The sequence below is a fragment of the Varroa destructor genome, unplaced genomic scaffold (assembly GCF_002443255.2).
Source record: "Varroa destructor unplaced genomic scaffold, Vdes_3.0 BEIS01000002.1, whole genome shotgun sequence".
Lineage (NCBI taxonomy): Eukaryota > Metazoa > Arthropoda > Arachnida > Mesostigmata > Varroidae > Varroa > Varroa destructor.
Genome location: NW_019211455.1, coordinates 15,246,166 through 15,262,236, shown reverse-complemented (window position 1 = coordinate 15,262,236; position 16,071 = coordinate 15,246,166). Strand labels below are relative to the sequence as shown.

At 42.6% G+C, this 16,071-nt stretch overlaps 1 protein-coding gene across 1 annotated transcript in view; it reads left to right on the top strand.

Moving 5' to 3' along the window:
* Vps13 (vacuolar protein sorting 13C) overlaps positions 1 to 16,071 on the top strand; it is a 50,074-nt gene that overhangs the window by 16,451 nt on the left and 17,552 nt on the right. The window contains exons 4-16 of the mRNA XM_022793440.2: positions 5,281 to 5,465; positions 5,689 to 6,073; positions 6,315 to 6,552; positions 6,739 to 6,898; positions 7,131 to 7,269; positions 9,130 to 9,316; positions 9,476 to 9,656; positions 9,767 to 9,942; positions 10,225 to 10,501; positions 10,708 to 11,474; positions 11,692 to 12,497; positions 13,795 to 15,328; positions 15,560 to 15,871. Coding sequence (XP_022649175.1) covers positions 5,281 to 5,465; positions 5,689 to 6,073; positions 6,315 to 6,552; positions 6,739 to 6,898; positions 7,131 to 7,269; positions 9,130 to 9,316; positions 9,476 to 9,656; positions 9,767 to 9,942; positions 10,225 to 10,501; positions 10,708 to 11,474; positions 11,692 to 12,497; positions 13,795 to 15,328; positions 15,560 to 15,871 — 5,347 coding nt within the window. The remainder of the gene's footprint in view (positions 1 to 5,280; positions 5,466 to 5,688; positions 6,074 to 6,314; positions 6,553 to 6,738; positions 6,899 to 7,130; positions 7,270 to 9,129; positions 9,317 to 9,475; positions 9,657 to 9,766; positions 9,943 to 10,224; positions 10,502 to 10,707; positions 11,475 to 11,691; positions 12,498 to 13,794; positions 15,329 to 15,559; positions 15,872 to 16,071) is intronic.

Here is a 16,071-nt window from a genome sequence, read left to right as displayed (position 1 = left end):
TGCCTAGGACCAGGTATAGGTGACACACTCCTTCTGTAGTCCCCATTAGTGAGCTACTGTTCCTCCGATGAAAGGCGACGCTGGTAACGAACATCGTAAATGTTGCAAAGGTATCGTAGCAAAGTTTGCCATTCGTCCACTTGCAATCCTTGTATTCGTCGACTTGTATCCTTCAAAAATTTTGCGACGGTCTTTGGTACGCTCGGCGTCCGGTTCCAGAATTAGTATTGCGCGCACGTCAGCGCTGAGGGTCTTGCGAATCAAAACGATGCATCACTAAGATAATACCGAATTACCATCTATTTGTCCATTTAATCGAGCTCAAAATTCCTATCGCAGTCGCCGCCGTCGTCAGTGTTGCTATTGCACAAGCTTCGTCATTGAGTCGGTTCAGTGAGCGCAAAGAGCACAATGTGTGTATTGAAGTGTGCTAGACAAATGTATTCTATGGCAAATGTTGGAAGGACTTATAAACAACACAACGATGGTTGGTGTATGTAGAGCTGAACGATAACCAGTAAACGCCACGTATATTTAGAAAATAGACAGCGAATCACAATAGCCTGCCGTCTGTTAGAAGTGCGATATAGTAAATACTTTCGTCCACTCTGAATAAACCCCCTACTACCGATTTTCGAACGTGGTGATTTGCTTCTGTTGGAAACTTCCCATTGCCTCCTCGACGGGTTTTCATCTTAAATAAAAATAATTTATTGGGTTCCGACACACCCGCACATTGAGTAATTAGAATATTCTACGCGCACCACGTACTGAAATCTCGCACACAATTTCACAAACTCGCTTCACACAGTTTTTGGCCATTTCTTCACATGTACTTGACCCCACGTTGGAAATGTGTAGGCACAGACGCCCCATTCTGCAGAAAAATATGCCACCGTGAGCAAGGATAAGCAGGATGGCTGACAACATCGTTGCGTTATTGAAGGATCGCTTCGGAAAGTGGGATAACGTGAAATAGTCCAGATTCAATCCGCTTCACTTATATTTATTTATTTAGGTACCCAGAAAGCAAATGTATCTACGGACGACTATAAGATAGAGTTGAAGAAGAAATAGGCGCCACTATGAAATGGCACACATTGAGCGTCGTGATGAAACCCAAGCAAGCCGATCTTAATTTTATTTAAATAGAATTTCATATGTATTAAATGGAGCTATTTTGAAATTGATTGCAACTAGATGGATATCCCTCTATGACATACGTATATACTATCTGTGTGGACGTTGCGGGTGGACAAAGCTACGTTATGATAACGCAAGTTTGTGATCATTACTACGCCTATATATTGTTACAGCAGATAGGGTAGAACGATTCGATCATCTGCAGTTTAGGCATGAGTCATTGACCAGGTTGTTAAGCGTTGCCAATATAACCAATGTGCCAATTTGGAGCCAATATAACATCGTTTTATGGCTTTTATAGCTACTCGTATACCAATTATTTGCATGTTTTTCACTTTGGAGTGCTGCTTAGTTCAATTGTTCGCGTTTCGCTATCAGTTTCGACTGTTAATGGTTCCCATAATGGTTGAAATGGCCAATAAATCAACAAATACATTTGCCATCTCTCCAAGGCCGCGACCCGTTTCACCTCTCGATCTAGACGTAGTAAAAAGAAGGGTCGGAATTGATTCGAATATTGGCGGTACTTCGAATGAGGGCGTCGCCGTCATGCGACCAGGTTTTTCCAATCGTGGCTAGTCAAAGGCAGCCGCAGTTGAAGAACGCCTCAAGAAGGAACACTATCTTCCATTTAAGAACTGTTTGACGACGCTCAATGGATGCTGTAAATGTATTCGTCTACACTGCATCAATATAAACCCCAGAACTGGGCTTGGGTAGGAATTGAAACTACGAGGTGAACTTCGTGTCCGATGTTTTTACGTGCACTCATCAAATAAATAAATAGATAATAATCGCCTATTGAGACGAGGAATTGTCGAGGAAATATTGATAAAGTGAACTATATTAGTTAGTAAGAGCGTATTTTTGTTTTAGGAAACAGACAAAAAGATGTTTTTCTTGTAGCTAGCTATTCGGTCTCTTTCTTCATTGTAGATCTATACATGTTATAGCTAAAAAAAAGTTAAAAATAGAGCTAACCACTAATAAGAACATCGTTATGATTTTGATAGCTGAACAATGCGTAGGTTTACAGGGGGCTTATATATATTACCAAAATCCAGCATTATCTTGAAAAATTATGAAGATAAACAATTTATTTATTAATTTTTAGCACCACACATTAACATTTCGAATAGGCACCCTAAAAGTAACCATAACAGGTTACCGAAAAACCGTTGATATTAAGCACTGTCTATCCCGTACTCGAAACTTTGACATCTGATTGCCTTTTAAGGAACTATAGTTATAGTAGAGTCTACCTATAAATGTGAAATATCTACTGTACTGTAGCACAAAGAAAAACAAAAATAGCCTATTCGGGAATTTTATTGTCTGCCAACACTATTTTTTGTGATAGCAGTTTGACGCTTAGAGGGAGATTGTATCTCCTTGAGATAGTCTCTAGTGCCTTTCAATCAATAATTGTCGAAGCTTTAGGCCAAGAACATTCGAGTTTACCTTAGAGCTTTGCAAAACGATTTCTCAACACCGCACTGGCAACGCAAACTTTCTTCCCAGAAACGTTACAGCTTAACTTGTGGAAAACTGTAAATAGTTCTACTAAACTCTGCCCGTTAACCCACTTTTTATTCGACTGCCAGTCTTTAAGAAAATTCGCCGCTCCTAGTGTGCGATATGTTGCAGATTCGCCATATGCTCACTTTCGTTCGCTATAATTGTTGATACTTTGTCGTCTAACTCTCTTGTGTAGAAGCTAGTTGAGGCCACTATCAGTGTGGGCCCGTACGGCCACGTGAAAATCCTGCTCTCGAGCTCGCAACGGAGATCTGCAATGCACTCCTTTTTGCTATAGCGGATTATGTATGAGCTAGACCGCAACAGCTGGGAAGTAAAGGAGATAAGCGAAGAGTTCTACGCGTTCTCGCTAAGGTTCTTCGTGACGTTAAGGTTCTAGTTCAGAGAGTTCCTACTACATACATCTGTGCTGTTTTTCTAGTCTTCTCTGACTGACGGTCTCTCGTTCCACTCATATGCCATTGACGATAACACTAGCAAGATTGCGTCAAGTGTTAAAGGCCCGAGAAGTCCTAGTTTAGGGGCGGCAATTTTTCTCGCGATAACCTTCCTTCCCTCCAAAAGATTCACAAGTCCGCGGTACCGACTTCCGAATGTCGCCTCTTGCTGACAGCCATTAGTGTTGTTACTGTCCGGACCGGCTTAGCTGTTCGGTATAGTTATTAATTACTCACCTAGCGTATTGAGTGGGTGGCACGCGATTGTATATTGCCTTCGCGTTCTAATGGTACCTTGGTTTTGCGGTGACTCCGCCGTTCATTTTAGTAAAAGTGCGAGCATGATGGTACGAATCGATCATTGTAAGGAGTAATGTTAAGCTTTTTTCTGAAGCTAAGCCGTATTCTATAAGCTGAGTACTCACTACGATCAGTGGGTTGACGACAGGTTGACTGATTCTTAAAGCTGGCTGGCCGCTCTCTCTCTTTTACTGTCATTCTTATGCGTAACCGGAGTTTGGTACAATTCACGTGAATTCAATATGAAGCACTTGTATCTCGTTAACGTTAAACAACAGCAACAGGTGCCGTTGTTATGATATCAAATTTGTTAGTGAGGTGTGCGTATAACCTAATAGTTAACCGGCGATCGAGAGATTCGGTCAGATTAGACAAAGGCAGCAAATTAAGTAGGAAAGTCCGGTCATCTTCTAGATCAGTTTTTTGTACCAACCTGCAGATTGTTCAGGATGTCGACCGGATCAGATACCTTAACTCACCTGTATCGTCGTTAATTTCGTAAACGAACTTTAGATTACACGGCCTGTTTAAGACGTACTTTCAATTCAACTAAAGTGAACTGGAATGTATAAAGCATCTGTTTTAAGGATGAAAACGGCATATTCGAATATGGGTCCATACATATTACACTTTTAGCACGTCAACAGTCACCTACCATTTATTACTCACAATTCATATAGATCAGTTCCAAAGAAAAATAAGCGAGAATTTAACTTAAACGAATCGTTTTTACGTGGACGTCAACTTATATAGCGAACATATGTTTTTGTGAGCAACTCCTTTTCACTAAAACATCGCCTTTCCAACATGCGAAACGCATGGTTCTTTGATATTGACTGAAGGATTGCGGGAGCGTGTTGTTAGATTTAGACATCGCTTTTGAACTTAAATGGGCTAGTAGCCTATACAATATTATGACCACGATTTGTTTGCCAACCTATCGTTTGCCGCAAGCTGGCAAACGAGCACCATAACACGTAGAGATAGCGTAACTGATTTTCGGAAAGTTTTATTATGAATTTGGCTTCTTTCGTAATTCTAGGTTAGCTACTGGTTATCGTTTGTCTCGTAGCAAGAGGCTAATAGGGGCAAGTTAGGGTTAGTAGTCTTCAACACTTCCTATTTCGCAAAACATCATAGGCTATATTTTAAAAACGCATTTCAAGAGCTTCCACTTCGCATTTTTCACGATAGACATTCTATGACTGCAGCCTCTATGATAAATTGTTACATAGGCCATTGATACCTGCTTCGGGTACACAATATGAAGGCAAGGGCGAATCGGCAGACCAGTGAAAATCTCTGATGCTAACGCTTTAAAAAGGAAGCACTCAACTGTATGTAAATAATATAACTGGCCCTACGGGCCAAAAAGACATATCGGGAAATCCTATGCTTTAAAATTTAGCTGCAGTCTGTAACCTGCGCAGTGAATCACAAATGACCGACTATGCACGCCTCTAGTACAAATATTATCAAATTATAGTAAATATATTGAAATTGCAAAACAGCTTGTTAGGTAACAATTGGCTTGCATTGTTACTCGATCGGCTTCTTTCTACCGAACTAAAAATTGTTTGTAGAATTATGAGTGGACAAAATGAGTAATCTTTAAGGTATACAGTTTGTTTAAAAACTTGTTTAAAAAACGAAAGAGTGTATCTACCTAACTGTGTGTACTTATCAACTATATAAAGTAATAATCAAACTTCGAAAAACTCTTAAGGACAATTTAGCATTCCAGTCTGACTGATGGTCTTATTGGTATCGTAGTGACAGTAACCATTTGTTTGCTCGTGCCATATACTGCCTTTAAAGAGTCATTCAATTAATTCGTACGTTTCGAAATTTATTGTTGCAGAGAAGCTCACTCTAAAGATACCATGGAAAGACCTTTACGGATCACCAGTGGTCGCCACTATCGATGGGGTCTACGCTGTCATTGTTCCCTCGTCTGGGGCGCGTTACGACGCGGCCAAGGAGTTCCGTGCAGCTCAGGATGCCAAACAGCGTTCTCTCGCAGCCAACGAGGAGATGAAGATCAAGGTATCTGTGCGATTGCTAGACGCTGATATCTGTTAACTCATCAAGTTCTCAGTTTGTTATCGGATAAACTCACGTTTTTTGTAGAAATGAGCTCTAAATTGCTTGTGAACATTAATAATAATGATAAAGGTTGTTCATCTGTTGTAACGTATAGCCATGAGGCCCATTTAAGAAGTCACTAGTTGTTGACTAGATATATTTATTCATGATAATTATTCCGCAGGAACGAGAGATGAAGAACCCTGTAAAGAAAGAGAAAGAAGATACGCTTGTAGAGAAAATCGCTGCCCAGGTCGTCAAAAACCTCCAGGTGAAAATTTCAAACATTCACTTGAGATACGAGGATAACTTCAGCAATGCCGCAAGGCCATTCTGCGTTGGAGTAACGCTCAACCGACTGAACTTCGAGACGACGGATGAGAACTGGCAGCCACAGATGGTCAATCGGGCTCAACATATATTCCACAAACTCATTACGCTAGATAGTTTCTCATTCTACTGGAACTCGAGGGTCAGGCTTATCGCGCACCTCAGTTCAAGGGAGATTATGGCTGAGCTGGTTAATACGATCGCACGCGAAAACTTCAAACCGCTCGATTTCGGATACAGTAAGCAACATTAAGACGCAAGTCGACGTAATGCGACGTCAATATGCATTATCAGTGAAAGTTCTTATTGGAAACATAACTAGTTTTAGATAAAGCAGCTATCCAATTTAATGACTGGTGCAGATATTCATTCTTCATAAACTTACTATCCCGCAATCTGAATCTGCATATATAAACGATTTGATCGGTCGATGAGTCACCATTTTACTCATAAAACATCGTCGATGCTTGTTAATTACAGTGGTGGGACCAATTACATCTACGGCACGTATGAAAATCAATCAGAAGCCTGAGTTAAACCACTATCAGATGCCGTCAACAACGGTTGATATACTCGTCGAAGATATATCTATCGCTATGGCAAAATACCAATATCACGATATTGTGGCGCTGGTCGACTCGATGAATCGCATGTGGTTAGCCGACAAGTTCCGCAAATACCACCCACAAGTACCCGTGCATAAAAACGCTAAGAAATGGTGGGGGGCCCAGAATACAAGCATTAGCATAAATCCAAAGACCCAGATTATATCAATTGATTTGCTGCGGTAATTCTTCTCATTCTAGTGGAATTAACTAAATAGTACGTTCGATACTCTAGCAACAAATTGTGATCTTCCTAAATCCTTTCCATATAATTGGTTTATCGCGCTGGATTATCGCAGGTGGCATTTTGCCTATAACGCTATCCTGGAGGAACATATTAGGCCTAGACGACGACAGTGGAACCTCGACTACCTGTTGGGACATATTCGTAAAGTAAAGGAATATTGTGAAGAGTACAAGAACAAACTGCAGACGAAAAAAGAGTCGGACAGATTAAAGGTAATTAGGCAAACGTTTTCCAGCTAGAAACCTTAACTAGATCCAACGCCATAAGAGCGTATATCATTTTCCGTAACTTCATTTCATGTGCGTTAGGGACCCGCTCAGAACTACCGTCAATAGTTGATAATGCTCACACTGGTTGCATTGTTATTCAATTATAGCAAGATATAATTAGTGCAGACATTGTCATTAAGTGCGTAACGTGACTGCTTTCTCCCTGGCTGTCCAGAGACTTGAAGAGGAGTTAGATCTGTTCAACATCATCTTGGCTAGACGTCAAGCTGAGTTCGAGGTCGAAAAACTACCGAAGCCCGAGCCCAAGAAGGGCTGGTTGAGCGGCTGGTGGGGCGGCGCTAGCAAACAGGAGGGTAAGTCTGAGGTATCTAGCAGTTTAGCAGCTGAATCAAGCAAGTCAGTTAAATCGGCGAAGCCACAAGGCAAACGGGATGGTCCAGCCAATTTGGCCAATAAAATGAAGCTGCATAAACGGGATAATAAGTTCATGGAGGCTGGTAGCAAAAAAAGTTCAAGTTCTAGTGAACAAAAAAAACTACCAGGGTCACGCAAACCGCTGACTAGTAAATCACAAGGTTTATTTGATAGTGGGCTTCCTGAAAAACAGAATAGCAAGGCGAACGAAGCATCAGCAATAAAAGTGCGCAAGCGGCGTTTGAAAGAAACAAGCTTTTCTACTAGTAAAAAATTTATGACCACTCGACGCGGAGCATCAAACAAATCTGGCAGTAAAAATTCGGAACGATCTCATTTATCAAAGGCGATGCCTAGAAAAATAAAAATTGTTGAATCCACGCCGACTAGTCGTTCGACGGCAGATAGAAGTGCGTCCTCAAAGACCAAGCAGCCGTCAAAACCTCCAATGGGTATTGATCAAATCAAAAGGCGGGGAAATAGCTCCAAGGGCTCGAAAGGTAGCGCTGTCGCAATTAATCAGAAAGTTCTTTTTGGCAAGAATCGTGTCAAGGTTCTTAAAGCGGACCTTGTTAAACGCAAGAAAAGAGTGAAGCAGGATGGTTAGTAAGAGCTTACTAAGTATTTTTCAAAAATTCTACTGTATGTATGTATATACATGCACATGTATCGATCTAATGCATCAACGTTAAGCATTCGATTCTTTGCACGTTCGAGATTTCTTTGATTTGGGCCACATTTTAGTTCATCCTTGGATTAGGTTACTATAAACGCAATCACCACAAGAACCTAGAAAGGTTCTGTTAGCTGCGTTTTCTACAGGTCTTTTTGTTCGCGTGCGCAATTCGATGAACTTTAGGTAAATGCATCCCTTCATAAAGTTAGGGAAGATAGGTAGGTACAGAATAGGACCAGTGATCTTGTATATCGTTTAATCAAAAATACACATTTGGGAGATCCGCAATTTGTATTAAACAGCGGCTGGATATAACTGTGTTTACCATTGGATTATGAGTAAAATAACGTTGAGGATGTGCTTAATGAATAACGTCAGTGCTCAATGGAGAACTGGCATATTAGGACCTACAAAATAGAAAAGCCTTAATTCTAAACTACATGGGACTGGGTAGAATTTCGCTGAATGTTTGCTCGTTTCGCTTGGCTTATCAACAGTTCGCGTAGGGACAGCGCTGCCGATCCGCGTAGCATTATTACAACGTCAATCTCTTTGTTTTACATTTACTATGATGACGGTTCCGCTTGTCGCTGGCATGAGCTGGCCCCGAAAAGGAGATCATTTTTCTTCGTCATTCTTGTCCATATTCGCTTTCAGAGTTGTCTTTTTGCGTGTAATCAATAAATTAGTGCCTCGAGCTAGACAAGTATCTACCGGCTTGGATTTACCTTTACTTAAATTAGAGGTGGAAAGCTAAAGGACTCTGAGAAATGATTCAAGCTGCTCTTTCTTAAATACTTTCACGGTACATATACCAATTAACTGTGTGTACATTTTTGAGTGTATGCAGTCACGTATGTGTAAATTTAAGTAAATTTTCATTTATATGTCACAATTTCAGATAAAACTAATTGCCTATAACGCGTTGCAAGTTGTTGCCTCCTGAACGTTAGCAATAATATGTTGATCAACGCTGGGTTTTATTCAACTAATACAATTTCAGTGCTCTTTGCTTTTCTCTCATCCTAACTATTGATTGAAAGCGCATTCTCTAAAGTACACAGCGTTCGTTATTTTATCTGAACAAATTTACCTCGATATCGTTCCGTCGACGATGAAATAGGAGGGGGAAACGAAATTGTCTCGAGCTTCCAAAAGAAGATGACCGCGGAAGAGAAAAAGAAACTCTACGCCGCTATTGACTACAACGAAAATCAGGTGCCGGCTGATTATCCAATCTACTTTGTCGACAAGAAGCTCAACTTTCTCCTCCGAACCCTCAACATTATTGTGTCGGACGACAGTAGAAGGTGAATTTTTTAGGGAACTTATACTCTAGTAGTTAATAACTATGCGATCAGATTGGTTTTAAACGTTTCCGATACATTAATTGTCCCATAAATACAGCTTAGGACGCCTTAAGCCACGAATACAGAGCCTCATATATTCTCGCTTGCTTTGTGCTATAGGCCTAAGGAAGTAGTGATGCAGACAACCCTGAAAGAAGTGTCTTCATCTATAGAGATGAGGCCCAAGGGCGATGCGCTGAAGGTGGGTGCCAAGATTGAAGCGTTCATGATCGAGAGTTTTCCGAGCGACACTTCGAAGAGACGAACGCTCCTAACATCAGATAACAACCAAAAGGCTTGTGTAAGTATGGAAACATATTAAATGTTGGCGTCTTTCAAATAATGCTTACAGTTAGCGTTCATCGTCACGCTGTACGTTGTCGTATAACTTACTCATTGTTCGTTTTCTAGACTGAAGCCGAAAAAAAGCATCTTTTGGATGTGACCTTCGAGAAGAATCCGTTGCAAGGCGGATGTGACCATTGGGTCCGAGTGTTCGCTGAACCCGTCGAAATGTTTTACGACGTGCGATCGTTTGATGCTGTCGTGGACATCTTCAAACCTCCGAACACAGTCTCCATTGACAAGTACGTGTTTTCAAGGGTTTTTTTGTCTACTTCCGAGGGTAGAAACGCGTGTGGCAGATAGTGAAGTAGGTACGTAGTGCGTCTCAGTAATGAAAGGTCTTTTAGAATAGTTATATCTCGAGCGGCAAGTATAGAGGTTTTTGTCGTTAACAAGCAATCGTAAGCTTATACGTGTTCCAAAATATTAAAGAATTCGCATTAGCTATAATGCAACTGCGTTCGAACCCAGTAAGCCCTATCCAGGTTGACTATAATTAACGATGTGTACCCGCCATATTTTAGTATTCAAAGTACGGCAGCTTCAGGTTTAAAAAGCCTCAAGGTGATGTCAGCCACGGGATTGCAACATGCAATTGACAACAAGCCCTCCCTTGATCTTCTCGTCCAAGTGAAGCCGTCATATATCCTGATCTATGAAGGGGGCAAAATTGATGACACGAAAAATGTCCTAGTTCTCAGTATGGGTCAGCTAATAATACGAAGTTTGCCCCGCAACAAGGATGCTCCGTCTCTTCAAGAAATGGTCAAAGCGGGCAGCAGTGAAAAAGAAGTTCTCGCGGTATGATAATCGTTTTACTCAAGCCACCAAGATAGGCCAAGATATCAATTTACTTTCACATCAGAATTCACTTTTTTTCCATATTAGCTTATAGTCATGTTTGTTCGCTTGTTATAATATTCATACGTGGCTCCTATTCAGCATCATTGGCATAGAAAAAATATTCATAATCAATATTATTTTTTATCCTCTTTGTGGCTTTGCAGGCTCTCTTCAACAAGGCCTATGATAAGATGCGACTAACATTGAGCGCGGCTGAGATTCGAGTGGTGCCAGCATCTGAAATATGGCGGCAATGCGTAAAGAATAATGTTGAGGGAACGCACGTACTGCACCCAACCTCTCTTGATGTGAACGTCGACATCTGCTTCCTTCCGGATGAGAAACGGATACCGAAAGTAAAAGTGTCTGGAAGGCTGCCTGACTTGACCGTCACCCTCTCTGATGAGAAGGTTGTAAACCTGTTGAAGATCCTTCAGTCGACAAGTGGTGAACCGAAACCTGTTTCGCCACCAACTCATGGAAAGCTAAAGGAAATTGGGCAGGGTACATTGCTCGAAGACGGGGGAAATAATCCGGCGTCTCAACAGACTATTGGGAGCGCACAGGTTATTCTCGATCGACAAGCCCAGAATGTTGCGATAGCACAGAAGGACAAGGACGACCAGACGAAGCGGTCACAGGACACTTACGAAGAGGTCATAGTTGACCTCGTTTTTGAAATCACTACTTTCACTTGCAACGTGACTCAGGTTGTAACGACGCGAGGTAGTGCGGAGCGCCCCCTTTTGGAGTTCACCACAAACGAATTGCGTGCGGTGATGATTCTTCACCCGCTCGACTTCAGCTGCGTGGTGACCCTTAAAAACACCGCTCTGACGCATCAGGAGTACACATTACCTCAGACGGAAAAGCCTTTGCCAGTTCTAGAGAGCAGTGTGGATCCAGGGAGCGGTTATATGTTAAAAATTACGTGAGTATTTACATTGGTTTGATCGACTGATAAACGAAGACAGAATACAGACATATGCAGCTATATCTAATGCGATGTCATCTAGCACAAGTATAGGACCATTCGACCACCCTCTGGATTGTAACGACACATCAACTAAGTCAGCATGGCATAATAGTCAATGCCGACATGCGAACAATACAATATGTGGTTCAGTTTCTAACAATAATAATTGCAGGTACACCCAAGCGGAACCCAAACATCCAGAATTCCGTACTCGTTTCCATAATACGCTCAAAGCGGTCAACTGTACGGTAGGAGAGATGACTTTCGCGCTACATAAAGAAGCAATGGTGTCACTAATGAGTTTTGCCAACCATCTAACGGAACAGCTGTTTGAAGGACAACCTGCGCCACCAACCGTAAATGCCAACCCTACGGATCGCAATAACCCCATGGTCGGATCAATCACCTCACAATCGGTGTCTAGTGCCCAAAATCAGATGCAACTTACTACAAAGAAGTGCGCTTCGCAAGCGCCGAAGAAACCACCCGTCGTGCAGTTCAGCGCATTTGCATCGCTGGCCGCACTTAAAATTATCCTCTGTCGCACGGGGCGTCTTCTAGCACAAATGGACGTTACCGGTGTTGAAGCCGGACTTGACCAGACCCGACGTCAGATGGTCAGTCACGTCATTCTGAAGTCGATAAATATGACAGACGCCAATCAAATGTCGAAACATCCACAGATAATTTCTATCACCGGCGATGACGTGCTCAATGCGAAGATTTCGATGTTCGAAGAAAGTGGAACAGAGGGTTACACCGACATGAACCGAGTCGATATGGGAATTGAGGCAACGATCGGCCAAATGCATTTCGTGTTTCTCTGGCAATTTCATTTGGATGTGATGTCGTTTTTGGATTCGTTTCAGGGGGCCAAGGACAAAGTTGCCGATGCAACGGCCGCTGCTGCGGCGGCAGCAAAAGGAGCAGCTGAGCTGGCCTACGCAAAAGCTTACAAGATGGACATCAATGTCATGAGTAAGTGTAAACACTTGGGATATTTCAGATTATGTAAATTTGTATAAATTAAATTTTTGGGTCTTAATATCAGGTCGTTCAGTATGAAACGTTAAAATAAATTCCGACTTTTCGAATTTTTTTCACAGGCTTTTTATTTCCAGTATCTATGATTTTTAGCCGTATGACAACCCTTGTTGGATCTGGAGTTCAAGGCTTGAAGGGCAATTTCCATATTATGCAGAGATTATGATCTTCCTGTTTAGAAATGATCGACATTTTGAGAAAATCTATAGGAACAATATCTGGCGAGTACGCTGAATGACAGAGCGCCTCTTGCACTTTTGCCAATGTGGTGCTTATAATGTGAAATTGAGTATTGTCGAGCAATAGTGGTCTACTAATTTCGGCTGTTCAAGGTAGAGTTTCATTATCGCTTTTAATTGTGGACGAAACCCGTAAGCCGAAATCGAAATTTCATGAAGCTGTAGTAAATAATTGCGCTAGACCACCGAACACAAAACACAAGCTTTTGCAACTGCACATTCGCTTTGGGGTGGTATTCCTCGGTGTGGATCGCACCCACCGGCAGACGTGACTGCCCTTAGGTGTTGTTGGGAACGATTCTGCATCACCATTCATAATTCTGTCAAAAGTGGTGCACCATTGTAACGTTTAAAGTAAGCGTCTATACGTCTATTCTTAATCCTCCTCCGGTCTTGCGATACCTTTGTCCGATTTGTTAATTTGGTCGAAATAAACAAGTATAGTGTTTTGACATAGGCCAAATCTAAGTACTAATAAATGTACGCGGCTTTCAATTCCTCATTATTCACTTGCACTGGGTGTCCTTTACGATACTAATATTTGAGTTTAAAATGTTTTCCCGGAACTTCTGGCATCAACAGCTCGCGGTCTTCGTAGTAGTAAAACCTTCACTGAATACACGATTTGTAAGGCGAGCCATCTTCACCGTTATAGGTCGCTGCAACTTGCCTGCCAGTAACCTGTTCCTGCTAAACTTCGGGACACATGGTGGCCCGAGTTCGAATTCGCGCGTTACCTAGTTTCCTGCTGAAGTTTGAAATAATGCCTAACAGTTTAAGCACTGCATGTAAAACACAAATGATTCTAATCGAGTCAAAGTATAGCTTTTAGAAAAAGGGGACCAACTTCTTGCGACGGAGTGAGGGCTCACTAAGGTTGAAATCCATCGTTCTTCACGACTTAAGCGTTAATATTGTGATGTGCTATATCTCAGTTGAATAGACTTTATGGTAACCGTAACGGTAATTTCTTTGTTATATCCTTGTTCTAGTTAAGGCTCCAGTTATTTACGTGCCGCAGAGCTCTCAGTCACAGAGCTGTCTTGTGATGGATTTCGGTGTACTAAGTATCCGCAACGCGTTTCAGCCTGGACCTGCAGTGACGTCAGATAGCACTCCAGTGCTTTATGAAAACAGCAAGATTAGCATTGACAACTTAAAAATGTATCGTTGCCAATTGAAACAACGATCACGCGAAAGCGTGGCTAACTCGGAATTTTCTATAATGGACCCAGTCTCGTTTATTCTTGACGTTCAACGAAATCTTACAGCGTTTGCACACAAACAATTGCCCGAACTCCGTATGAAGGGTACGATTCCGTCAGTCGGCTTTAAAGTAAGCGAAGATGATTACGCTGCCTTAATGAAAACACTTAGGGAGAACTTCGGTGAGACCCCGCCCGGCTACAAAGCAGCCGAAGTAGTTGAATCTCATGCACCGCTTGCTGTAAAGCCACAAAGCTGTTCAGATGTTGTAACAGTGGGCGATGCTGGGGTGAGCACGAAGCAAGTTGTAGAAGCAGACGTCACTACAAGGCCCGTGTCGAAACGTTCGGCCGAAAATGCCGCTGAGGAGAAACTGGTTCGCATGGAGATTTTCTTTACGTTGCAAGAGATTAAGCTACAGCTTTACACTCGGCGAACGATCGAGAAGAGCGAAGAACTCTGTGAGCTCAACATTGCTGGCTTCAAACTTTGCGGTCATTTCAACCACGACAATTCTTTCTGGGTAAACATGTTTCTTGTCAACTTGTTGCTTGAAGACCGTCAGGTGTCGCGACGAGCCGGACTGCGACGACTTATCACGAAGGGTGATGACAGCGAGAAAATGGTAGACATCATCTATCAGGCTGAGAACACGGGTGCATTTGCAACCGTTATCAAGGTGTCCAAAATGCGCTTCGTTTACAGCGCATCACTAAATATGGCATTGCTCGAACTAGTTAATCAAGCCAACGTGAACGCTGAGATTGAACACGAAAAAAATGAGGCTCGACAGAAACGGGCTGGGGGTGCAGCACTCAGCATTGGGAGTGCTGGGGTCGGCAGTTCTGCCCCTGCTGGGACCGCACCAAGTGGCATCCAACCGGCAGTGAGTGGTGTGGGACCGCCTGTTACCCGAGCGCCGCCAAAGAAGACCGTCCCGTTCACTGTTGTCCTGCAAATTGTTCAACCAGATGTGCTGCTAGTAGCCGACCTCGAGAATCCCGCCTCGGCTTGTATCATCTTCAAAAGTTCGGTCAATATTCGAATCAAGCAGGACAAAGTGAAAATAAACTTTACGGCTCAGCTACAGGACATTGAAATGTTTGTCTCGTCACTGGATTCCGGTGGGGCGCGTTCTGAAATCTTGCGGCGATGCGACATTACTGCCGAAGCCGATCAGGACAACAAAAGCTTAAAGGTCAAAGTCGATGTTACTCCGATTGAAATCCACATGACGCCTTCCGCTGTCGAAATCGTCAGCGCGAGTTTATCGGCGCTTAGTGCTGCGCCTGCCAAAGCTGCCCTGGATAAACCCCCTGAGTAAGTTTGGTTGTCACTTGCTTTTAAAGTGTAAGCATTGCTTTTTATATTGTATTCGAGGGTGTATGGCGAATTGTCGTGTGTAAGACACGGGTCACGTGAACAGCTGACAATTCTATGAATCCAACTCGTTTAGATATTGCACGGCACCACTGCATTCAACTATACCTGCAGGGTTATGTTTCGCAGTCATTAGGACAGATAAAGTAAAAAAAAAACATGTATTTACAGATTTTTCGACCCGCGTAAGATTTGGATGCCACAACGTCTCGAAGGTAAAAGCTTGTGGTACACCATGAAGAAGAAAGGTGGCGAAGCGGGAGTCTCTACAGAACCCCCGTTTGCGCTATCGGAGGCCAATCTGGAACAGACTGCTTCTTTCGCAATGGATCGAATTGTGTTAACTATCGAACAGGGCTCCGGGGCCCAGACGATGCCAATGCTCCTCGTGAACTCGAGCCTAAAAGGTGATGCTCGCAACTGGTCATCGAATTTGGAGTTCGACTCTGTACTCAACTGTGTCGTGTTCTACTACAACGAAAGGTAAACAGGCTGTTAGCGGCAAGCCAAGCCGCGCACTTTAGCATGTACAGTGTACACTGTTTCTACTCCTGCAAGTTATACGAAGGAAGAAAAGACTTCTCAAAAAATTCTACTGATTTCAAAGCGTGCAACGGCCTTCTGTTGTGCCTTTCGTGAGGCTTTAATAGAGCGGCGTCCTCTGATTTCTATTGTTTACCTTG